The sequence below is a fragment of the Rhinoderma darwinii genome, chromosome 4, assembly GCF_050947455.1.
Source record: "Rhinoderma darwinii isolate aRhiDar2 chromosome 4, aRhiDar2.hap1, whole genome shotgun sequence".
NCBI classification, from domain to species: domain Eukaryota; kingdom Metazoa; phylum Chordata; class Amphibia; order Anura; family Rhinodermatidae; genus Rhinoderma; species Rhinoderma darwinii.
The window spans coordinates 264,499,240-264,524,930 of NC_134690.1; the positions used below are offsets into that span (position 1 = coordinate 264,499,240).

At 43.7% G+C, this 25,691-nt stretch overlaps 1 protein-coding gene across 3 annotated transcripts in view; it reads left to right on the top strand.

Moving 5' to 3' along the window:
* Positions 1-609: 609 nt before the first annotated feature.
* Positions 610-25,691, top strand: part of LOC142759822 (protein-L-isoaspartate(D-aspartate) O-methyltransferase) — a 48,024-nt gene continuing 22,942 nt past the window's right edge. For 2 of the 3 annotated variants that reach the window (XM_075862436.1, XM_075862434.1), the window contains exons 1-4: positions 610-1,072; positions 14,662-14,766; positions 20,648-20,679; positions 24,475-24,579. In XM_075862436.1, coding sequence (XP_075718551.1) covers positions 790-1,072; positions 14,662-14,766; positions 20,648-20,679; positions 24,475-24,579 — 525 coding nt within the window. In that variant the 5' untranslated portion in view covers positions 610-789. The remainder of the gene's footprint in view (positions 1,073-14,661; positions 14,767-20,647; positions 20,680-24,474; positions 24,580-25,691) is intronic. The other variant, XM_075862435.1, reaches the window with a different exon arrangement.

Below are 25,691 nucleotides of genomic sequence, written 5' to 3' on the forward strand. Positions count from 1 at the left end.
GTGGATTTTCGGGGGAATTGCGCCCGCAAAAGCACGTTCGTGTGCATGGGGCCTAAGGCTGGCGTTTCACATGCCAGTTTTAGACAGCAGCCGCTGGAGTAAGATGCAACAAATTTAATAGGGGGTGCACGCTTAATAAATTTCATCTAGCCTTTTTTAAATGGTGGCGAGTGCGGTAAATGAAAAAAAAAAGCAAAACTTTTGCCCTAAACAGGCCTTGTGCCAAAATGTGCCACTTTTTAATGCTACTTTATTCATAAATTCCCGTGCTTGAAAAAATGACGCCACTTTGATAAATGTGGACTTTTGTTTTCACATTGTTTAGCTCACATTGTACCATACCCATCAGCTGTGAAAGCAGGACTAGATCAGAACAAGTCTTCCATTGTCTGACAGATGTTAGCATTATTGTGTAATATCGCGATAGGCGATGTGCCGCCTGTTTCAATAAGCTATAATCACGCACATTCGACCTCACTGTAACTTTTTAAAAGAAACATCTTTGCAGCCTGCAGAGAATACGTGGGCCGGCCATAGCAGAGGGAGGAGCCTGATAAGTTATTTTTGAGCATGCACAGTATAGTGTACACTGCAACACCGGCACCGAAGCAAACAGCTACTAACGAGCAGCACTTGCTGCAGAGCCGTCTCCAACCATTGCCCCGGGGGCGATAGAGAGTCGCTTACGAACCACCAATAAGGTTCTTGGCAGATAAAGAGAAGCCGCCACAGAACAACGCGGTCAACTATCGACGCACTGCGCATGCGGGAGAAGCCGTGACGTAACCCATGCCTGCACTGGGCGTGGTCGATAATGCGTCCCGTGTGACAGCGTTGGGCGTGGCCACACGGCTCCCACACGGTCCTGAGCTTCTGAGTGGCCCCGCCCCCTCTTCCTTCGGCGGGCCCGCGGATGACGTCTCCTGGTTGGAGGTGCTGGGCTTCCTGGGCAAACTGCTGGGCGCAGTCGCCGCGCTGAAAGCAGCAGAGTACCTGCTCCGTGCGCTGTGTGTAGCCATGGCCTGGAAGTCAGGGGGAGCCAGCCACTCCGAGCTAGTCGGCAACCTGCGCAGTGAGTGTGCGAGGGGCAGTCGGATAACAGCACGTCCACATCATACAGATAAACACAGTGACATGACATGTAGTGCTCTGTGTGCAGCTCTTATCGCGTGTAATAATCGTGTGTCGTGGTGTGCTGGAAAGTGCTGCCGCTGCGTGCTACATGTGTGTGTCCGCCGGCTCTATGTGATACAGCGGTACTGCGGGCTCTTCTCATATGGCCTGTTTCTTCCAGGGCTCCTATAGCTGGATCAGGGCTTTATTTCTGATGTGTCATTAGTGCATAATTAATGTGTCTATGAATGACGGCTGCTGGAGAATCCGCTAGCGTTATTCTAACATGCTTATTGCTGGCCGGTGACTTCAGAGATGAGCCCATCTATCACTCCTGGGGGTCCCACGTGTAGCCGCTGTCATTACATTCAGCCACCGCAGAGTATAATGCTACAAAATGTAATATGTCTGTTGTAAATCGACCATTCGGGTGAGTTGTGAGGTTAAATTTGGGAAAAGGGTTTATGTACTACTGTAAATATGGGGGGAGGGGGGGGGTGCAAGTTAACACCCAAGCCCCCAAATCCATGGTTCCCAGGGTAGCTGTTTTTTTTATATATGGACTGCAGGGCATTCAGGGGTGGTCTGGTTTGGAAATCCTATTTTAAATTACAATTCTGGCTACAAAATGTTTTTCTTGGCCTGGAGGACCTGGCGTTTTAAGTACTTTACACCGGACCGTTCATTGATTAGAATGGGGAAGATGCAATACTACTTTTCTCCTCTTGTGGTGCTGCAGGCAACTTGAATATTTGCCGCTAGGTCCTCAGCAGATTATAGTTGATCAGCTGATCTCCCCATGGGTCCCACCGCTGGGAACAGCTGAATGGCTGTTTTTGTAATACAAGGATGGCTTTAGTCTGCCAGAACGGGACCAGCTCATTTAGTGCGGCTCTCCATTGTGGCTCATAAAGGGGGGTCCCAAGCAGTTGACCCCTTTCTATGGCGTCCACATGCCCTAATATGGCCAGGGGATGTCTTCATGTGACAACCCCTTGTAACATACGTATACACGGATTGTATGTAAAACACTGACTGCATCATAATTGACTGTATATTCTTATAGCAGTTGGGCCAATTATAGATACGACATTTTGCTTACAATGTATGGCGTAACACTGAGATTAAGTTTCCACTCTTTTAGCCACTAAAGAGAAGCTAGTGGATGCATCTGCACCCACCAATTGATGTAACGAATTAGGTTGGCCATACACATTAGGGTATGTTCACACGATTAACAAAATACGTCTGAAAATACGGAGCTGTTTTCAAGGGCAAACCGCTCCTGATTTTCAGACGTTTTTTGAGCAACTCGTGTTTTTGACTTAGTTTTTCGCTGCGTTTTCGTGGCTTTTTACGGCTGTTTTTGGAGCTGTTTGCAATAGTCTATGAGAAACCGGCTCCAAAAACGTCCCAAGAAGTGTCCTCCACTTTTGACGAGCCGTCATTTTACGCTCCGTATCTTGACAGCGACGCGTAAAATGACAGGTCGTCGGCACAGTACATCGTAAAACCCATTGAAAGTAATGGGCGGATATTTGTCAGCGTAATGGAGCCGTTTTTTAGACATAATTCGCGGCGTAAAATGCCCGAATTACGTCTGAAACTTGGTCATGTGAACATACCCTGAGATAGCTGTTGGCCGACAGCGACTGCTGCCCACTCTCCCATATACATGTTTGCTCAGCCAAGCGTTCATGTGTTTCCAATAGCGAGATGGGAGAAAGCCCTCGCCGGATTTCTCTGGCAGCAACTTCTCTATTAACCAACAAAAGGATTGGGTGTGTTGAAATTCAACATGCCCAACCTACCTCTCCCCATTCATCTGCTGTAGGGGGAGAGCGGGGACATTGCGATACACGTTAAGCTTTGTTCACATTTGCGTCAGGGCTCCGTTCAGGCGTTCCGTATGAGCTTTCCGTCACGGCAACCAATGAACGGAACCCTGAATGAGTCCGGAAACCATATGTTTGCATCACTATTGATTTCAGTGGTGACGGATCCGGTTCAAATGGTTTCCGTTTGTCTGTGTTGTGCGAGGGTACCGTCGTTTTGACAGCATGAATAGCGTAGTTGACTACAGTATTGATTCCGTCAAAACTACGGAACTCATGCACAATGGAGACAAACGGAAACCATTTGCACTGTATCCGTCACCATTGAAATCAATGGTGATGCAAACGGAAACCTACGATTTCCGTTTTGTCTTGGTCAGGGTTCCGTTCATGGTTTCCCCTGATGAAAAGCTCATACGGAACCCATTGAACGGAGTCCTGACGCAGATGTGAATGAAGCCTTAGATGGTCGGCGAGTTCGACCGACGTACGTCTGTGTATGACCAGCTTGCGTTACTTTTTAGAGTTTGCATAGGCTAATACACTATCAACATTATCTTGTATCTGCAGAAGCAAACGGAAACTTTTTTGCCGGAGGCAAACTTCTGCTAAGCTGGTAGAAGTTCCAACTTTGGGTGTGTTTACTTATCTCTTAGACACCATAGTGCGGAGAGGGTCCTACTGTGGAGGACTCAGCGCAACAATGTCTTACGTAGTCACTCGTTCATTTGAATCAGCACCGTATAACAGCAGTTTTCTGCTGCAGCGGCTGAGTTATTGTGCTTTATATGCCTTAAACCGTTTTACTTACCTGCTTGCTGCCACCCCAGGGATCTCCTCTTCCATCCATTCTAGGCCCAAGATCCATCCTCTTCACGTGCCGTGCCAGGCCATGACTCCTCAGTAGCATTATGTGCCATGCAAACGTCCATCTAAGATTTGCTCTCTTTACAGGAATATTAAGACACACGCACTTGGGAGTACCAACCGGACCTCTTTCCAATATGGATGACCGAGTATGGTCCCTGGTCGAGGCCCCTTCTATTAGCCAGAGCAGAGAGCAGCTGGAAGGAGCATCTCTGGCAGACTCGGAGCAGTATATTGTTGCTCGTTCCCAGCATCTTTCCCCAGTAATACCATTATTGCTGTGGTTGCAGCTGGAGGACTCGTGGCGATGATCCTTCATATGAAGAAGGCTTCATTTATGTTATGGTCCTTGTTCCCGTTAGGGCAAAGACGTTTCCGAATTCTGGTAGAAATTGTGGCAACAAAGTGGCGTACATGGTGTGCACCAAATTCTTGAAGTCTTTTAAACACATTTTGCACCTCCAGCAAGTTGTCTGGCGAGTTTTCCCAAATTTATAATTTCAAATGCGCCGTTTTGATTAATTTGGTTTTTACTTTTCAGTTTAAAATATGATGCATTTTACAAAACAATTGACAAGTCCCCCAGATTTTGTCAGTATCCTAGAAATTCACGTGTGCTTATATTGCCATCACTTACTCACTACCAGTTGTTGGCCTGGGCCGGTTGCCAGTTCAGTTTGGCTGAAATCCCACATGTACATACAGTAAAATTCCTCCCTGTATCTCGGTTTAGAACTGCCTCTTTGAAGTACTGAATGTTCATTGCTGTGCATATACTAAAACATGTATTCGACCTTCAGGGTGAATCTTCTAGATATGGAGCTCAAGAGTAATGAAGTCCATGGTGTTTTGCGCCATCTTCTACTTGTGGTACAACCTGCAGTACTGTACTGTTTTACTATCCGTATCCATTGCAGTAAACATGCTCATTTTCTTATGTGAGGTGTGTTGAATTTTGAATGTGCCTGACATTAATAGTAATTGACCCCGTCATGTTTGTCATATTGGACAACTTTGGGTGAATGCCTAAGGTACATGATGGGGTTAATTACTTTTAATGTGAGGCACATGGAGGTAAAATTCATCGCACCTCGTGCCTTACGTTAATAAGTGTTTTTTGTTTTTTTTTATAGTGTGCACATCACAAATGATGCAAAAAATTTTGTTGTGCATGTTATTAAGGGCGCACCAATACCGAATGTGTGTATTTTATGTATTGAGACTTATTTTAACATTTATTGTAAAAAATGTGTTTTTGTATTTTTTTTAATTTAACATTACTTTGTTTTTACTTTTTTATTTTTAAACTTTAATGTACTGGCATATATCTATATGCCAGTACATTAGCCTGTGTACGGATAGTACACAGGCAGTTGTTAGGACATACCAAGGTATGCCCTAACAGGAAATATGGTCAGACAGCCCTGAGGTCCTTTAATGGACCTTGGGCTATCTGCCCATATATGGTATGGCCCTCAATCGCTTCACAGGGATTTCCTTTGACGCGATCCAAGGGGCACCCCCTTCTCATTTTCCCTTTGAATGCTGCGCTCAGCTTTGATTGCAGCATTCAGGGGAAAAGAGGCGTGGATGAGCGGTTTCTCTGATCTCCGCTGTCAGAGCGGGGCTGTGTAATACAACAAGTGGGTCCGCGGTCAGCATGAGATGATGTGGCCGCCGCTGCACTAGTGAGCGCAGGAACTGAAGACCGAACATGGGGGTGTTTTGCAGTGCGCCCGCCATGATCTGTCTTCAGTGCTGGCAATCATTAGTGCAGCGCTGGTCGCATCACATCATGCTGACCGCGCGCACGTTTGTCAGGAGCGGGGCAATGACTGTATCACACAGCCGCAGCCCCGCTCTCATACATTCATGTGTTGCAATGCTAAGCTGTGTGGCTGCACAGTTTGGTATCGAAATACATGAAATAACGGTATCGAACCATTTGAGGGTGCACAGTATCGAAGTTTCGATGCATCGTGCATCCCTAGATCTAGCCGATATCCCCTTAAGTTCCCCCTGCTCCAGCGATGAGGTCCTGTTTGCTGCCACTCCTGTCCTTAAAGCTCCTGCAGTGGCACGTAACCAATGAATGGCAGGTGACTGCTGCAGGAGCTTACGGGACTTCAGTCCAGGGGCAGGGGCAATTCAGGGGGTCAGTATCTGTTAGTTTATTATGTTATGCCACCTCCTACCCTGTTGCCGATATGTAAAAAGTCCCAGATAATCCCTTTAATTGTTGTACTTTTTTGTCAGTAGACCCGGCCACTTCCTTGGCATGTACATGCGTATGTTGAATACTTTTCTTTGTATTTTGTACACTGATGTTTTCATTCACTGTGTATGATGGCCATTATGAGCGTCTCACTGTCTGTGGTCACATCCACATTGGGTGCTCTGTTACGCCTATTGCACATGCGAAAACCAGGGAACCGTTGTCTGTATTTGTGGTCCATTTGTCCGCAACACCCTTTTGTATTGCATCGGTGTCTCACCAGTATTCACGAATATGCAAAAAAAAAAAAGGGAAGGGTGGGACCCCCTGAGTAGATCATTTGATCCGCATATACGGAGACAGTAAAATGACATGTCTTGAGTTTTTGCGACCCGGACTCTCAGCCCCCTCACCGATCCGTGAACATCACGGTCGTGTTCATGGGGCCATATGAATGGATGGGTCCTTGTGCTATCCGCAAAATTGTGGATAGCACACAGACAAACAAAAACACGTGTGCATTAGCATTCAGCACTATTTTATCCAGTAAAATGATGGAGACCATGACAGAAACCAAACAAACTCATGGTCAGTGGGATATGCCATGCACAAATGGTTTCCGTCGTGCGATGGATTCGTCAGTGCTGTAATTTTTTATTTAGTTCCAATGACAGAGCCGAACAATGGATGTGAACAGAGCCTAATATGAACTATGTAGTCCTATTTTATAAGCAGTTGTGTATAGTTTGACTGGAGCTCTCGTGATACTGCAGCGCTAGTGGCCATTCTTGATGCGGGAGCCGCGGACACTAGCAGGGCACTCTATCTCCTACTGTAGCTATGAGCTTGCGGCAGCACAACTTTACACAGTCTGTTCTGTATTTAGAAGCAGAATCGCTTATACCAGTTAAGAAAAACTATTAGGCCCCATTCACACGAACGTGTTTTTGTGGCCGCAATTCCCCCGAAAATCCACGGGAGAATTGCAGCCCCATTCATTTCTATGGGGCCGTGCACACGACCGTAGTTTTTACCGGGAGCCTGGACCGCAGAAAGAACGGACCTGTCTTATTACGGCCGTGTTCTGCGGTCCGGGCTCATTGAAAATAATGGCCGCGGCCATGTGCATTGCCCGTGAATTGCGGCGGCTCACGGGTGACAGTACGCAGCCGGCCGACCCGAAAATCACAGCCGTGCACACGGCTACGGTCGTGTTCATGAGGCCTTATTGTGCACACTCTGGCGCGATCATCTGTTTTCTATATAATGTCAGTATTAGGCCTCATGCACACTTCCATCACCGTTTTCTCGGCCGTTTTTGTTTCCGTGTGCACTCCGTTTCCGTTCCGTGTTTCCGTTTTACACGGACGTTTTGCTTCCGTTTGGCTACCGTTTTTCAGTTTAAAAAACGGATGTGAACTTCATTTGAACCTGTCACATGTCCCAGGAAACACCCATAGAAAGTTTACAAGAAGTTTTTGGTGCTGTTTTCTGTAGCTTTCAGAGCATAGAGAACAGTTTGAGATTACTCTGCTTGGCTTACTTTGGTTTTTTTGGGTGTTTTGGAGTGAAAATATGAGCCTATCTTCAGGAATGAATGTTTACTGTAGTCTGTGAAGTTTTGCTCACCCAGCCGTTGCTATGGCAACGGATCCGTCAAAAACGGACGGCACACGGAAGCCTTCCGTGTGCCATCCGTTTTTTTCACTGACCCATTGACTTCTATGGGCCACATGGTCACTGAATCACTGAGCAAAGTAGGACATGCTCCACTTTGCACGGAACGGAACAACGGATCCGTTTAAATAACTGAAGTGTGCATGGGCCCATTGAAATGAATGGGTTCAGGGTGCCATCAGTGAGAAAAACAGATAGCACCCTGAAGGAAAAGACTGAAGTGGGCATGAGGCCTAACTAGAGGTACCCTTTAAATGGTAAGCAAAGTTAAATGGGTTTTCTAATCATGACAACCCCTTTTGGAAGTGAAGGCCCACTGGCGATGAGCTGATTTCTGAAGTGTTGGCCTGAATGGGCACCAGGTAATAAATGTTCCCACCCAGCAGAAAATCTGTGGCACAATCCATGTGTTATGCAGATTTTGCAGCTTATTTCACCCTTTTACATTGCAATGAGTGAATTCTAGAGCATGCCATGGACTTGAAAATATGCAGTGTGTGAATGGGGTTTTGTACACTTGCAACCAAGCTGCCGCGTGGGAACATTACCTCTGCTGACTAATGTACAATAGATCATTGTCTTGATTTCTGATCAGGTGCCATACCTACAGTATGTAATATTTTCATGTTGTAAAAAGGTCATAAACTGTAACCTTGTCTGATGTTTATACAGGATATATTGGCTGTGTTTGCAGCAAGCGTGCTACACATTACACCATCCTGATCATAAAAACCCTGCTAGGACAACCTCAAAGCTGTCCCTTTCCTTCAGGGCTGTGGAATATTTGACTGACCACATGAAGTTGAGTTCAGAATTCTTGTTATCTTGTGCTACCTTTCTCCGATTCTAGTATGGCTGAATAAAGCTGGCGAAAACTCGCTTACTGTACAAATTCCAGCTGCGTTCCCAAACATCCTCTGCAGTGGTAGCCTGACCTGGCTTTCTGAAAGCCGGCGTTATTCCAATTGCCCACGCATAGCTGTCAAAACACACAACTCCTTTTACTCCCCTTTACCCTTCATTCTTGGCAAGCAGAGCAATGACTGTCACACAATAAAGTCCTATATAGCAAAAAGTGCCCCTAGCCAATGTATGCTATATTTATTATTATTGGAAAATACGCTTAGTGTTCCTTTAAGGAGGCTCTGTCACCACATTATAAGTGCCCTATCTTGTACACAATGTGATCGGCGCTGTAATGTAGATTACAGCAGTGTTTTTTATTTAGAAAAACAATCATTTTTGACAGTTATGACCTATTTTAGCTTTATGCTAATGAGTTTCTCAATGGACAACTGGGTGTGTTTTACTTTTTGACCAAGTGGGCGTTGTACAGAGGAGTTTGATGCTGATCAATCGGGGACCAATCAGCGTCATACGCTTCTCTCCAGTCTTTTACACAGCACATAGCGATATAGCTAGATCACTATGTGCAGTCACATACACACACAACGTTACTCAAGTGTCCTGACAGTGAATAGACATCACTACCAGCCAGGGCGTGATGTCTATTCAGAATCCTGACACTTCAGTAACGTTTGTGCGAGATTACGCTGTAAACTGTCATTTAAAACGAGATTACGCTTGCCTTGCTGTAAATCTCACACAAATGTTACCGAAGTGTCAGGATTGTGAATAAACATCCCGTCCTGGTTGGAGGTGATGCCTATTCATTGTCAGGATACTTTAGTAAGGTTATAGTGTGTGTATGTGGCTGCACATAGTGATCTATCTAGATCACTATGTGCTGTGTAAATGAATGGGGAGAAGTGTATGACGCTGATTGGTCACTGATTGGTCAGCGTCATACACTTCTCTCCACAACGCCCACTTGGTCAAAAAGTAAAACAAGCCCAGTTGTCCATTAAGAAAGGCATTCGCATAAATCTAAAATAGGTCATAACTCTTTAAGTAGCGTTCCAGCATTTCCAGATCTTCTCTTGTAGGGTGTGTTTAGATCATTTGCAGTTTTTGTCCAAAGGTTTAAAAAGAACCTTCTTCCGTAGTCATGGAAATAATATACAGTTTTCTTTTTTTTTTTTTTATATTGAAGGGGTTGTCCCAGGATAGACATTACTGATGTAAACATTGGTGAATGATAGTGACGCTATCACTTAATCTTCCCGTCCGCTCCACTTTGGTCCATTATAATCAAAGGCCCACCATGTGGCCCCAAAAATAGCCCAGTGGAGATGGCACTTTTGCCACTTTATTCTAGCAAGAATCGGCAGGGGTTACTGAAGTCTGACATCTACCAATTGTATACTGGTGACATATTCAATAAAATGTAAGTGGGAACAATCTACCGTGTTTCCCCGAAAGTAAGACAGTGTCTTACTTTCTTTTTATCCCCAAAAGCCCGACTATGTCTTACTTTCGGGGTATGTCTTATATTGTAAAAAAATTGTCGAATTTTTTTTTTTTTTTTTTTCACAAACTTTATTTAACTGTTTTACATTTTTTTTTTTTAGTCCCACCAGGGGACTTCACTATGCGATGTGCCGATCGCATATATAATGCTTTGGTATACTTAGTATACCGAAGCATTATTGCCTGTCAGTGTAAAACTGACAGGCAACCTATTAGGTCATGCCTCCGGCATCGCCTAACAGGCAGATGCTGAAGGCAGACCTGGGGGTCTTTGTTAGACCCCCGGCTGTCATGGAAACCCGACGGCGACCCGCGATTTGTTTGCGGGGGCGCCGATCGGGTGACAGAGGGAGCTCCCCCCTCTGTCAAACACATTAAATGCCGCTGTCGCTATTGACAGCGGTATTTAATGGGTTAAACTGCCGGAATCGGCGCGCGCTTCGATTCCGGCAGTTGCAGCAGGAGCAAGTGCAGGGGACGGCGCGGTGACATATGGAGAGGGGGCGGCGCGGAAGTGGGCAGGAGGCGGCAATACCCCCGTGTTTCCCCGAAAGTAAGACATATGTCTTACTTTCGGGGTACGGCTTATATTAGCCGACCCCCCTGAAACCCCCGATACGTCTTACAATCGGGGGTGTCTTACTATCGGGGAAACACGGTAATAATAAAAATCAAAACAATTGCCCTATCCGTAGAATAGAAGTGTGAAAATTCAGACATCACGTCTGAAATTTGATCCTGGCAGATGATCATTGGGATGCTCCCACAGGGTAAAAGTCTATGGCGACTTCAGCTAAAGCTTGCTGTGTCGCGCTGCCCGCATGGCAAATAGTGAAGGTTGCGTTGCTATCTGTAAGTTAGCGCGAAGCAAGAAATCAAATTGCTAGAATTCTTGCAGCTGTTGTGTCACGGCAACCTGTAGCTCCCAATACAGCCACATTTACTTTCATTTCTTGCGATGCAGGCAGGTCTACCGTGTCTCCGCCAAAGTCGCCATGTTGCCCTAGCCTTAGTGATTCAAATAGTATAAGGCTATATTCACACGACCGGGTGTCAATTCGGCCGATTTCCACCCGTTTTCACAGATCCCTCATAGGATATGTCCTATTTTTTCCCGGGCCATTCACACAGTCCATTAAAAAAAAACGGCTTTGTGAATAGCACTATAGTCATGCATTAATTTTAATGCAGCCATGTGACTGCCATTAAAAAAAACTGCCGTCACACGGTCGACTTTCCCTGTCGTCTGAATAAGCCCTTAGATTAGGGAAGAGGCTCTCTAGATGGGGTATGACGTAAAGGTGCTACACAAAAAGTTGGAAATTGTTACTGTTTAGTACTGATTTGAAGTTATTTTACCAGTCGTATATCGCTGCTTTTAAGATTCAGCCACTTGCCCTGTGGAAACAGACGGCACTACTCTGGCATAAAATGAAAGCCAAGCTGTTCACACACTGCTTATTTCACTGGAAATCCAAGGAAAAAGTTCAGCATGTCCTCAAATCCATAATGATTGTGTTCCCATAATGCACTGCTCTATTGAAGCTTTGTCACAACTGAGAATAATAATTTCTCTATTAAAAACTCAATACAAGAAACCGTGCAATGTTGTAAAATATTAGTCAAATGTGGAGTTTTCCTGTTTTACAGCTAAATGACGAGAGAATTTTTCACAATTTTGCAATGCGCTTTTTTAGATGATTATAACTCTGCAGGTGAATAAAGTTCATCTTTAAAAAGGTGTCAAATTCAAAGGACAGATAGGGCTTTGTTTTAGTGGCATTTGTCAGTATACCTAATTTATTTTATTTTTTTTCTCAAGTGGGCAAAATTGGAAAAATATGCAAGAATTTAGCAATTGCGCCAGTTTATGCTAGCATTTTTCACACACGGTATAGACCACGGACAAAATTCATCTCCTTTCACATTCTTCCACTTCTCCCGTGCATGGGGATACCAAATATGTGTGCTTTATTCACTGTGCGGGCATGTGCCAGGGCTTAGCATAGGAGGAGGCTTTTTGGCCTTTTCGGTCCAGGAATTCTGCATTTGATTTTATAGCAGCATGCTGTTTTCTGGGGGGCGTAATGCTGCTGAAAGATTAGAAACACCCCATAAATGACTTCATTCACACAAGTAGACCCCACAAGGTTTCCTTCAAGGGGTTTATCATATTTTTAGAAAGTCCAGTTTTCTTCTGAAAGTTTCTTGAATAAAATGGAACAAAATAAAATTGTACATTTTTTGGCAAATTCGTTAGTTTACATGAGCATTTTTCACACCCAGTATAGACCATGGACAAAATTCATCTCCTTTCACATTCTGCCACTTCTCCCGTGCATGGGGATACCAAATATGTGTGTCTTATTTATCACATAGAGAAGTAGGAGGGCGGACGATAGAAGAAGCTTATTTCACAAATCACCTTTTTTCAAAGCTGGTTTTACAAAACTCAACAGAGTTTCTATAAGGCTATGGTCACAAAGTTTTTTTTTTTACGCGGAAACCGTGCTGCAAAATTCGTCAAAAACGGCCCTAAAATGCCTCCAATTGATTTAAATGGGAGGCAGAGAAAGCGTATTTCGCAGCGTTTTATGCCCGCGGTGCTCAATGGCCGTAAGAGAAAAACGCAGCGAAAATTGGCGTGCAGGGAGAGGAAAATCTGCCTCAAACTTCCAAATGGAATTTTGAGGCAGAAATTCCGCCTGCAAAATACTCCGTGTGAACATAGCCTAAGGCTATGTTCACACGGGGTCTTTTGCTGAGTTTTTTGACGCGGAAACCGCGTCGCAAAACTCGGCAGAAACGGCCCGAGAACGCCTCCCATTGATTTCAATGGGAGGCGTCGGCGTCTTTTTCCCGCGAGCAGTAAAACTGCCTCGCGGGAAAAAGAAGCGACATGCCCTATCTTCGGGCGCTTCCGCCTCCGACCTCCCATTGACTTCAATGGGAGGCAGGAGAAAGCGTGTTTTCTGCCCGCGGCGCTCAATGGCCGCGGGCGAAAAACGGCGCGATAATTGCTATTCACACAGAGTATTTTGGGGGAGGAATATCTGCCTCAAAATTCCGTTTGGAGCTTTGAGGCAGATATTCCTCCCCCAAAATACTCCGTGTGAACATAGCCTTTCACTTCCAAAATATCTGCTCTTGAAGCAGAAATCCCAAAATATTCATCTAGGGGTATAATGGGAATTTATTTTTTTGGGTTTCCTAAAATAAGAAATTGCAGGTTAATGCAAATGGAGCCCTCCAGCAGATGAACTTTAGGAAATATGCAAACATGACATCCACCCCCCACCCACCCATTCACTCCCTCACCCTTGGAGTAAAATCAGGGGAAAAATAAAAAAATATTTGCCCTACATTACATTTTTAACTAACTAAAATCTAATAATTCAGAACAGTGTGGTACTTTTTAGAACATGGGTCAATGCACAGGCCTGGTTATTAGGGACAGAAATATCGGGAATCTTTGCGGTGCCCGTCTTTTCTTCAGACGCGGCACTTTTTTTGGGGGTTGCTTCTGGTTGGTGTTGGGGGAATGCGAGTCATGAAATGCCTTTCAGTCAGTCGCGTGACATCCTCAGACTGGGGACATTCTCTGGTGTCCTGAACGTCAAATAACAGCTGAAAATGCCTCCCATTGATTTCAATGGGAGACGGAGGCGTTTTTTCCCCGCGAGCGGGAAAAAGGAGGGACATGCCCTATCTACGGGCGTTTACGCCTCTGACCTCCCATTTTCCTCCTGCAAAAAACTCCGTGTGAACCCAGCCTAAAAGTGACAGAAAACAATGCCAAGTCTAGGTTGCATGTACCCTAGTTAATATAAAAAATATTCTAATATACTTCGTGTTTCAATTCCTTCCACTTGCGGTCAGTGAAAGACGGCAGACTGATTCATCTACACTGATACATTGTACCAAACTGTTAGCACAGGAGAGAGATTTGAGCTGCCAATGTGTTTAGCTCGGTGAGGTTTTTTATCACTTGATGCTATTGTAGCAAACTTTCTGAAACTGAATGTAAACCAAGAATGTTACCATTCACTGACTGCAAACTGCTAATATGGAAGTGAGGAATTGAAATACAAAGTATATAAGGCCTTGTTCATATCTGCGTCGGGCTTCTGTACATGGGTTCCGTTAGACTTTTCCATCCGGGGAACCCATGAACAGAAAGCTAGACTGAAACCGTAGCTTCCGTTTGCATTACCTTTTGATTTCAATGGTAATGCTTCCGTTGCAGTTGGTTTCTGTTATTTTTTGCAAAAACGATAACGTAGTCGACTGCGCTATTATTTCCACCAAACAAAGAAAATCTTACTGAACAGAGACAAACGGAAACCATTTGCAATGGAAACATTACTATTGAAATCAATGGTAATGCAAACAGAAGCTATGGTGTCCGTTAGGCTTTCCGTTCATGGAGTCCCGAGACGGATGTGAGAACGAGGCCTTAGAAAGTCTGATAACTTTCCATGGGACCCATTTTAAAATTATATATTTTTTCTGTGGGGAATGATTGGAACTACTTTTTTTTTTTAATTTATTTTTTTAATTTTTAATTTTTTTAATATTTTTCAGAAAATGGAATTATAAAGTCGGACAGTGTATTTGAAGTAATGTTGGCTACTGACCGCAAACATTATGCGAAATGCAATCCTTATATGGACTCTCCTCAGTCAATAGGTAAGATGACTTTTCCTTTTTCATTTTTCTATGTATAGTATAATAATTTACTAATTATATTTGCCGTAATCGTCAATACACTTAAGTTGGAATTTATATATTCCCGTATTAGTAAAAATAATTAACTGTTAGGGCTCATTAACCTCTGGAGCTGTAGTATAACACCCCTAGACTTATGAGGAACCCTACTGTACTCCTCAGACTTCACATAGAGGTTTTTTTTCTGCGGGATTCTGTGACTCCAACAGGAAGACAATTATGGCATATGCCATCGGATGTCGTATTTATGGAGCAATTCTCAATAGTCTCAATCTAGGGGAGGATTAAAGGGTTTTTCCCATCAGCCGTATTTATTACCTATCCACAGTATAGGTGATGAATATAGCGCTCGGCAGCCCCATAGGAATGAATGGAGCCGTGGTCGAGCATGCGCACCATCGCTCCATTCCCATGGCCCCCAGGAACGTCAAGGTAAGCCCGTTCTCGTGATCGGTGGGGGTCACAGCGGCGAACAATCTACAGATAAGATGTTTGTCACCTATCCTGTGGATAGTTGATAAATAAGGATTATGGAAAACCCCTTTATCTCCATAATATGGCAATGCATGGAGCACTATACGGCGGCACACATGCTGTGACCTAGCGTTTATATCAGTTTACTTTGGCCATGATTTTCATCTTAAAATACAATGCAAGATATTCAAAATTTAAAGTGCATCTTTGGAGGTCCTTTTTTCTAGGGGTTCTTTACCGAACTCTATTGCTAAATTGTAGCAATTAAAAAATAAAAGTTCTTAAAAAATAAAATAAAAATGGATGTGGGTGTATATATACACACATAATGTATATGGCATTTTTCTTGTCCGCTAGACACCTGTACTTATCTGAGACACACTTTTTGCTAAGGACAAGCTGCCTGGCAACTCCATTTGAAATGCTGTAGCTGTTACACACGGTGTCCCTGGCAACCAGTCTCATCGAAATGGCTCAGCTGTTCAGCTCCAAGCAGGATTGGCAGCGTTTGACAGCAGAGATAAGAGTAGGGGCATGGCAGCAATCCAGTCATGCCATATCTCATGTCATCCTACATTCAGATTTTTCTTAAAATTACACTTGGGTGGAAAACCATTTTAAAGTAACCACCTATTACCTCATCTGTCAATGTCACAGAGCTACATTGAAGGGACTGCTAAACTTAAAATCCAGATGTAAATAATATGAAAGAACCATTGCTATTCTTTATATATACGTATAGAGAACATTTTAAGATTAGGGTATTTTTTATTTTTTGCTATGCAGACTTCATGTTTGAAGTACTGTATATTGAAGGGCACAGACCTTAGGCCTCATTCACACGACAGGGTTTCCCGGCCGGGTGCCGGCCGTTCATAAATCGGCCGGCACCCGGCTGCATTAGAAATAATAGACCCCTAATGGGGCTATTCACACGACCGATTTTTTTTTTGACGGCCGGGAAAACCGGCCGTCAAAAAAATGGGACATGCTCTATTTTCGGCCGGGTACCCGGCCGCCCAGCTCCCATAGAAGTCTATGGGGCCGGGTAATACACGGCCATCACCGGAATGTGTCCCGAGTGATGGCCGGGTTTTCCGTCGCTTGCGCTCTATCTCCTCCTCCTCCTCACAGCGCAGAGTGCATGTGAGGAGGAGGAGTTGATGCCATTCGGACGAATGGCTGTACACTGTGTGGCAGGGCCGGGGTGTACAGCAGGTGGAAGGGAGCGCTGCGCTGGCTCCCTTCCCCTGCTTGTTTTAAAAGCGCCCTGGCCCGTCGACACCTTCCATGGCGCCGCTAGCTGCTGCTGCTGCGGCTGCTACTACTGTAGCGACGCCACTATAGCAGAGCAGGGAGGTATCTCCCCGCTCTATGTGCTAGTCCCACTTTAGCTCCTTGAAGGAGCGGAATCCCCGTGTTTTCGGGGATTCCGCTCCTGGACAGAACGCTTGATGTCTCTGTCCATATCTGGGCAGTGACATCAGGGGATACTCCTGAAGCGGAATCCCCGAACACATGGGGATTCCCCTTCAGGAGTTGCTGCTGATGTCACTGTCCAGATCTGCCCGGAATGGATACAAAACTTTATGCAAACCGGCCGGGCAAAATGGCCGATTTTACCGGCCGACACTCGGGCGGGACCCTGTCGTGTGAACCCAGCCTTAGGGGGGCCGTTCTGTTTGAAACATCTCAGGCTTTCTCAAGGTATGGGAACTTTGAAAAAAATTTCCTTTAACCGCTGCGCCGCTACTGTATGTCCTGTTGAGGGTTTGCTTCCTGCACCAGGACGTACAGTTGTGGAGCGGTTCCCAGCGCACACTGTCCTAACGGAAAGTGTCCGGGAACGGGGAGGTCAGCTGTCCCCGACATCTGACACTCCAGTCTTGCCGGTCAGCACCGCTGATTTAGGCAATTAACCCCATAAATGCGGCTACCGATTGCGATCGCTGCATTTAAGGGGTTTGAAGCACAACGGCAGCCCCAACGAAGTGATTGTGGGGGCTGTCAATGCTTTTCGAGGCAATCGGAGGCCATACAATGGCCTCCGGGTTGCCATGTACGGAAGCCTAGGAGGAGCAGCTGGAGGCTGGTCCTCCTAAGCTTCCTGTCAGTGTGACTGTCACGTCACAATGACCATTAGAATACATTACACTACGTAGATAGTGTAATGTATTCTAGCAGCGATCAAAGCTGCAAGTCTAAATGTCCCGTAGTGGGACAAATAGAATAAAAAAGTTTACAATTTTTTTAATAAAAATGTTTTTGTTTTTTTTAAAAAGTGTAAAAATAAAAGTTGTGTTATAAACAAAAAATGCTTTTTTTTTCCTATGATAAGACTTTCATTATAGGAAAAAATGAACACGTTAAAAAAAGTACACATTTGGTATCGCCGCGTTCGTAACGACCCCAACTGTAAAACTGTTATTTTTCCCACACAGTGAACACCCCAAAAAAAAATCAATAAAAAACTACCCCAGAATCGCTATTTTTTTTGGTCACCACCACTCCCAAAATAAAGAATAAAAAGTGATCAAAAAGTCGCATGTACCCAAAAATGGTACCAATAACGACCCGTCCCGCAAAAAACAAGCCCTGACACAGCTTTTTTGACAAAAAAATATAAGTGATAACTCTCAGATTATGGCGACAAAAAAATGATTTTATTGCGTAAATGCTGCAAAACATAAAGAAACCTATATACATATGGTATCGCCGTAATCGTATCGACCCACAGAATAAAGTAAAACTGTAATTTATAGCGCCGCAAAAAAATAAACTATAAAACATTGTCAGAATTGCTTGTTTTTGGTCACCCGGCTTGCAAAAAAATTGAATAAAAAGTGAAAAAAAAAAAAAAAATCACATGTACCCCAAAATGGAGAATATGACTATGCAAAATGTGCAGTGTTCCAAAAGCGGATAAGATCGGGCACCATTTATCAGTGCGACACCGGCCACATATCTATGAATTATTATTTAGTTACCGCATTATTATACCCTGATGTACTCTGCCCAGATTACATACGACCCCACATTATAAACTGAAATACCAGTAATGCCCCAAACGGAACCACTACCAAGCAAAATGGCGCTCCCTCCCTTCTGAGCCCTGCAGCGTACCCAAACAGCAGTTTGCGCCCACATATATGGCATCGCCATAACCGGGAGAACCCGCTTAACGTTTTGAGGTATTTGTCTTCAGTGGCACAAACTGGGCACAACATATTATGCACTAAAATGGCATATCAGTGGAAAATTGCAATTTTCACTTTGAACCATCCGCTGGGCATTAATCCCTTTGCGCACTATGACTTAATTGGCCGTCATGGTACGGGGGTTGATGTATGGCGCGGGCTCACGTGCTGAGCCGGCTCCATACGCTGCGGGTGTCGGCTGTGTATTACAGCTGACACCCGGGACTAACGGACAGGAACAGCGATCGTGCGGTTACAGAAGCCTGTAAAAATAACAATATACTGCAACACACTAGTATTGCAGTATATTGTACCAGTGATCCAATGATCGCTGGTTCAAGTCCACTAAGGGGACTAATAAAATGTGTAGAAGAATTAGTTGTTAGTAGTGAGAGAGAAAAAAGTGTAAAGTTAAAAAAAAAAAAACCTTTTCCCAAGTAATGTAAAAACAATAAACAAAATTGGTATCGCTACGTCCGTAAAAGGCTGAACTATTACAATATACCATTATTTAACTCGCATGGTGGACACCGTAAAAAACGTAAATAATTTAAACCGCCAAAATCGCTGTTTTTTTTGTCAACTTTACGCTAAAAAAAAATAAATAAATGTAATACATCGCTTGGATAGGTGAAAGCATTCCGGAGTTATTGCCACATAAAGTAACATGTCAGATTTGAAAAAATCGGCTGTGTCCTGAAGGCCAAAACAGGCTGTGTCCTAAAGGGGTTAAATGTCCTTAGTAGGTATTTTGTACGTCTTTTAGGTTTAGTGGTCCGTTCAACATATTTCACTATATTAAGCTTATTAAAGAATTCTTTGACTTCTTTAGAGTGAAGCTTCACCTTTAAGACACATTGAGACATATTATAAGCTATCATCGGCGGGGGTCCTTTCCATGTGACCCCCAGCAATCAGGAGTCTAAAGGGAACCTTCAACTTAAAGGCTATGGAAAGCTTTGAAAACATTGTTTTAGTAAAAAAAAGAAAAATGTATTCGTGTTTCGTGCAATTTTGTAATTTGTTTTTATATAATAAAAAAAAAGAACTTTTTGAGATACAGCTTCTATGTATCCTGTATCTTGTGCCGATACCCGAATCCATCAGGTCAGCGGGACTGACTGCTTCGGTGACAGTGCGTCCTGTGTGTCTCTGACACGCAGGAAACACAGATTATCGAACAAATCTAAGTTCAGCTCAGGCCGGATTCACACAAGCGTTGCGCACCTCGGACGTGAAAAACTGCAGTTTTTCACGTCTGAGGTGCATCCGTGCTTTGCGCTGCAGGACGCGTTATCACGCATCCCCCATAGACTAGAGTCTATGGAGGGAAGCGTGAAAAAATAGGACAGGTCCTGTTTTCTCACAGACCCTTCACACGGTCCGTTGAAACAACGGCTCTGAACGGTCACTTTGAATTATATCGGTCCGTTGGACAGCCATTGTTTTAATGGCCATCACACGGACATATAACACGTTCGTGTGAATAAGGCCTATGATGTGATCAATAACAGGTGTATCCTGCGTGTCAGAGAAAAGCAGGACCCGCTGTCGCCGAAGCAGTCAGTGCCACTGACCTGACGGATTCGGGTTTCAGCAGAAGATACAGCTTCTATGTATCCAGGATACATAGAAGCTGTATCTCAAAAAGTAAAAACAAATGACAAAGTTTAAAGTCTTTAAAGGTTTTCATAGCCTTGACGCTACAATCAGACAGGCTGCTGCAGCCTAAGTAGACTTTCTAAATGAGTCAATAGACCTAGTTTGTACTTCTGCACATTCTTACTCAGGGTGGCACATACACAATACTTTTTTACGCTTGTACTGAGCTGCAGTGGCAGACAACCCTCATGGCATCATGAGCAGACCAAGACTGACGCTATTCTTACACCACTACACTATCCAAACTATCTGGAGATGGAGTGGTGATAAGTTCCAGCTCTGTTGTATGTATTTCAGCTTTTTCAGTACTTCTCCTTTGCTGAGAGAACTAATGGATGACAAGGGGTCTGGCAGTGGGGCTGCAGCTTATTAAAAATATGCCATACAGTATATTTGATGTCTACATAACAAAGGATGTCATCCCTTTGTAGTGGCCTGACTGAAGACTTATATGTTGAGTAGAACCAATTTGAATGCTTTAATCTTCTCTGTCTTTGTTCTCTTAACAGGTTATCAAGCAACAATTAGTGCTCCTCACATGGTATGTGTTCTGATCTCGTTTTATTTTTTTCCTAAAATATTTCATTTCAGTTTAGTGCACTGATTTACAATACCGAAGTAAGTTGCTACAGGATGGATGAGAATATATCCGCACTCAAGTCAATATTGGTGAACTTTATTCACCCATCTGCAACGTTTCAAACCAGCTCATTGTTGCCTCTCTCGTCTTGAGACAGGCCCAAATGAGTTGGGCTGAAACATTGTAGACTGGTGAATAAAGTCCACTATTTCTTCACAAATATTGCCTGGAGTGCTGCCGTTTTTTTTTGGATGCAGAGTCAGTATCCAAAAGCTTTTACCCAGATTTATACGTACCGATCAGCCAAAATATTGAAACCACCTGCCTAATATTGTGTAGGTCCCACTTGTGCTGCTAAAACAGCTCTGACATGTCAAGGCATAGACTCCACAAACCTCAGAATATTCCTGTGGTATCTGGCACCAAGACCTTTGCAGCAGATTCTTTAAGTTCTGTAAGTTGCGATGTGGGACATCCATGGATCAGATTTGTTTTTCCAGCACATCCCACAGACGTTAGATCGGATTGTGATCTGGGATTTTGGAGGTAAAGACAACACCTTGAACTTTATGTTCCCCAAACCATATTTTCAGTGTGGCACAACACATTATTCTGCTGAAAGAGGCCACTGCCATTTGGGAATACCGCTGCCATGAAGGGGTGTACTTGTTTGTTTTTTTTTACTACATTTGACATATATGCCAGAAAAAAAAACTCTGACATATACATTAAATGTAGGATGTGACAGATTCCCAACAGGCATCCATCATCCATGGATCATTATGGTATCCGGAAACATCATGAACTCTCGTGACCTTTCCAAAAATGGATACCATTAGAGCCTATGGGTGACAAATGGCACTGTCATCCATATGCTACCATGTTAAAAAAAAAAAAAATATATATATATATATATATATATATATATATATATATATGCGCTATTTCATACTTTTTTATTTTTTTTGGCCGGAATTCTAATATATACCCGCCAGACGGAATCCAAAAGAACACTCTCTTGGCCTCAGACCAACAATAGAGACCTGTGGGCACATTTATAGCGTATGTCGGGCGCTTTCTCGATGTACACTCTAAGGCCTCATTTACACGAGCGTAATATACGCGCGTGTTTTTCACGCGTGTCGTACGCACCTATATTACTCTATGGGTCAGTGCAGACGATGCGTGAATTTTGCGCAGCACGAGTGCGTTGCGTAAAACTCACGACATGTTCTATAATCGTGCGTTTTTCACGCATCACGCACCCATTGAAGTCAATGGGTGCGTGAAAACCTCGAAGGTTGCACGGAAGCACTTCCGTGTGAACTGCGTGATTCACGCAAGAGCTGTCAAACTGAATGTAAACAGAAAAGCACCACGTGCTTTTCTGTTTACAAACATCCGAACGGAGTGTCTTAGACATGAGCGAACCGAACTTTACCGGGTTCGGCCGAACTCGTTTTGACCAAACCCGGCAGGAGACAGTCACTGTGCAGGGTGCTGAAAGAGTTAAACTGGTTCAGCACCCTGGACAGTGACTTCCGATTCCAATATACGTGAACGTGTAAAAAAAAAAAAAGTTCTGACTTACCGATAACTCCCGGCTTCTTCCTCCATTCTGACCTCCCAGGATGACAATTCAGTCCAAGTGACAGCTGCAGCCAATCACAAGCCAAGCACAGGCTGCAGCGGTCACATGGACTGCTGCGTCATCCAGGGAGGTGGGGCCAGATGTCAAGAGAGGCGCGTCACCAAGGACGCGTCACCAAGGCAACGGCCGGGAAGTTCTCGTTAAGTACGAACCTTTTTTTTTTAAACAGGTTACTCGATATGGTGATCGGAATGCACTGTCGAGGGTGCTGAAAGAGTTACTGCCGATCAGTTAACTCTTTCAGCACCATGGACAGTGACTGACGTCGACTAGCCTCATCTCTATGATGGCGGCTGCGTGAAAATCACGCAGCCGCGCATCATACACGGATGACACACGGAGCTGTCAAGTGCCTTTTGCGCACGCAAAACGCTGCGTTTTTTGCGCGTGCAAAACGCACACGCTTGTGTAAATGAGGCCTTAGCGTAAACAAAACGGTTTTTGAACAGGGCCTAATATCCACATGAATGCCAGGACTCAAGGTTTTTGAGCAGAACATCGCTTAATGCATCATACCTCAATTGCCTTCTTACCATAGAGCACCCTGGGGCCATCTTTTTCCCCGGTAAGCGACATACGTGCACCCGGCTGTCCACATGATGTAAAGGCTATGATGTAGTGGCGATTCATCAGACCAGGCCACCACCTTCCAATGCTCCATGGTCCAATTCTGATACTCACATGCCCGTTCTAGACTTTCAGCGGTAGGCAGTGGTCAGCATAGGCACTCTGACCGGTCTGCTTCTACACAGCCCCAAATGTAGCAGTTTGTTCTGACGCTCTTCTAGCACAGCCAGCATTATATTTTTTTATTAATTTTTGCTACAGTAGCTCTTCTGTGGGATCAGACCAGATGTGCTGCTAGACTTTGCTCTTCATGTGCATCAATGAGCCTTGAGCATCCATGAACCTGTCGCCGGTTGTCCTTCTTTAGACTACTTTTGGTAGGTAGCTGCATACCGGGTAGTCCCCACAAGTCCTGCTATTTTAGGGATGCTCTGACCATTGAGTAGCCATCAAAATTTTACTCTCGCCAGAGCCGCTCAGATTCTTACATTTGCCCATTTATTTTTTTTGCTTCCTACACTTCTTCATGAACTAACTGTTCTTTTGCTGCTTAATATGTTCCACAGTGCCTCAAACCACGATGCTTCCTCCACCATTTACAGTTGGGATGTAGTTTTGATTTTGGTCTGCAGTGTTTTTTGCACCAAACATACAACTGTGCATTTGTCCACTTGTGCCTCATTTGTCCATAGAACACCCAGAAGTATTGTGGAACATCCAGTTGGTCTCAGGCAAATGAAGCCGCAATGTTTTGTTTTTTTTGTGTGTGTTTTTCCTTTGTGGCTTGTTTCGTTTGCCTGAGACCACCTGGATGTTCCACAATACTCCTTGAAAAAATTCTTAACCGATTTCAAATATGTCAACAAGACAATGACCCAAACCACAAAAATGTTTGAAAAAGATGTGTATTTTGAAATGGCCAAGTCAGATTCCTGACCTTTACCCTATCGTGATGCTGTGGCATAACCTAAAGAGGGATGTACATGCAAACATTGATAAACTGTAACACATTGGCAGAGAGGAAAGGTCCAAAATACATCCTCAACATTGTGCAAGGCTTATTTGCAGCTACAGGAAAGGGGGGATCTACGGGTTAATAAATTCAAAGGTTCAGTCCACAGTTTTATGGCACGGATTTTGATGCAGATAACGCATCCGAATCAGTCCCCAAAAAAACTTCCGAAATTGCCCCCCCCCCCTATTGATTTCAATGGAAGTCAGAGGTGTGTGTATAATATATAGATATCTATCTTATTTGTATATGTGTAAGTATAATCAGAAGTGAGAGAGATTAGGTAGAGCTATCTCCATGTTGCTGAATCTGTCAGGAAGCTAGCAAAAAATATTCTGTAACTGGGTTTACTTTTAAAATAGATGGTACTTTTAGTTGAAACTATATTTTAAATAGGAGGATGGGCATGATGTAATTTTCATTTGGCATTCTATTTAATAGTCTGTACATGAAGAGAAATGGCACCAATACTGAAAATGCATGAATCTTTCTTTATTCCTGACATTTCAATATTTTCTTTATTTAGCATGCATATGCATTAGAACTCCTCCACGATCAGTTACATGACGGTGCCAAAGCTCTGGATGTAGGTTCTGGAAGTGGAATTCTTACTGCATGTTTTTCAAGAATGGTAAGAGTTTTCTTTTTCGCTACCTTTTTCATTATAAAGGAATCCAGATTTAGCTTGTTCACATGCTTGCAACAATATAAGATGGTGCTATAAAGGGGAAAATGTAAATTCTCTTATGGTGTATCACGGCTTAATATATAAAACTGCTACAAAGTATAAATAACGTTCCCTTGTTAAAGAGCAATGGCGCAAATCCCCAAATATAAGGTCCTCATTGGTATTTTGAGCTGCCATTGCCCTTTGGGCCGTGGCTTAAACCTGAGGATGGGTTGTCTAGTTTAGACAACCCTTTCAAAAGCTGTACAACATCCTGTTTTCTTTCCTTAGTTGCACACTTAACATTCTAGTTTTATGAATTTATTTCCATATTGTCTTTAACCGGTTAAGGACTAGGCTGTTTTACAGCTAAATGACCAGAGCGAATTTTACAATTTTGCTATGCGCTTCTTTAGATGACTATAACTCAGCAGGTGAATAAAGTTCATCTTTGAATTTTACACTCTTTAAAGGACAGATAGGGCTTTGTTTTAGTGGCATTTGTCAGTATATATCATTTTTATTTTTTTCTCTAAAGTGGGAAAAATTGGAAAAAAATGCAAGAATTTAGCAATTGTGTCAGTTTATGCTAGCATTTTTCACACACAGTATAGACCACGGACAAAATTCATCTCCTTTCACATTCTTCCACTTCTCCCGTGCATGGGGATACCAAATATGTGTGCCTTATTCACTGTGCGGGCATGTGCCAGGCCTTAGCATAGGAGGAGGCTTTTTGGCCTTTTCGGTCCAGGAATTCTGCACTTGACTTTATAGCCGCATACGGTTTTCTGGGGGGCCTAATGCTGTTGAAACATTAGAAACACCCCATAAATGACTTTATTCACAAGTAGACCCCACAAGGTTTCCTTCAAGGGGTTTATCATATTTTTAGACAGTCCAGTTTTCTTCTGAAAGTTTCTTGAATAAGATGGATCAAAATAAAATTAGCAATTTTTTAGCAAATGCGTCAGTTTATACCAGCATTTTTCACACACAGTATAGACCACGGACAAAATTAACCTCCTTTCACATTCTTCCACTTCTCCTGAGCATGGGGATACCAAATATGTGGG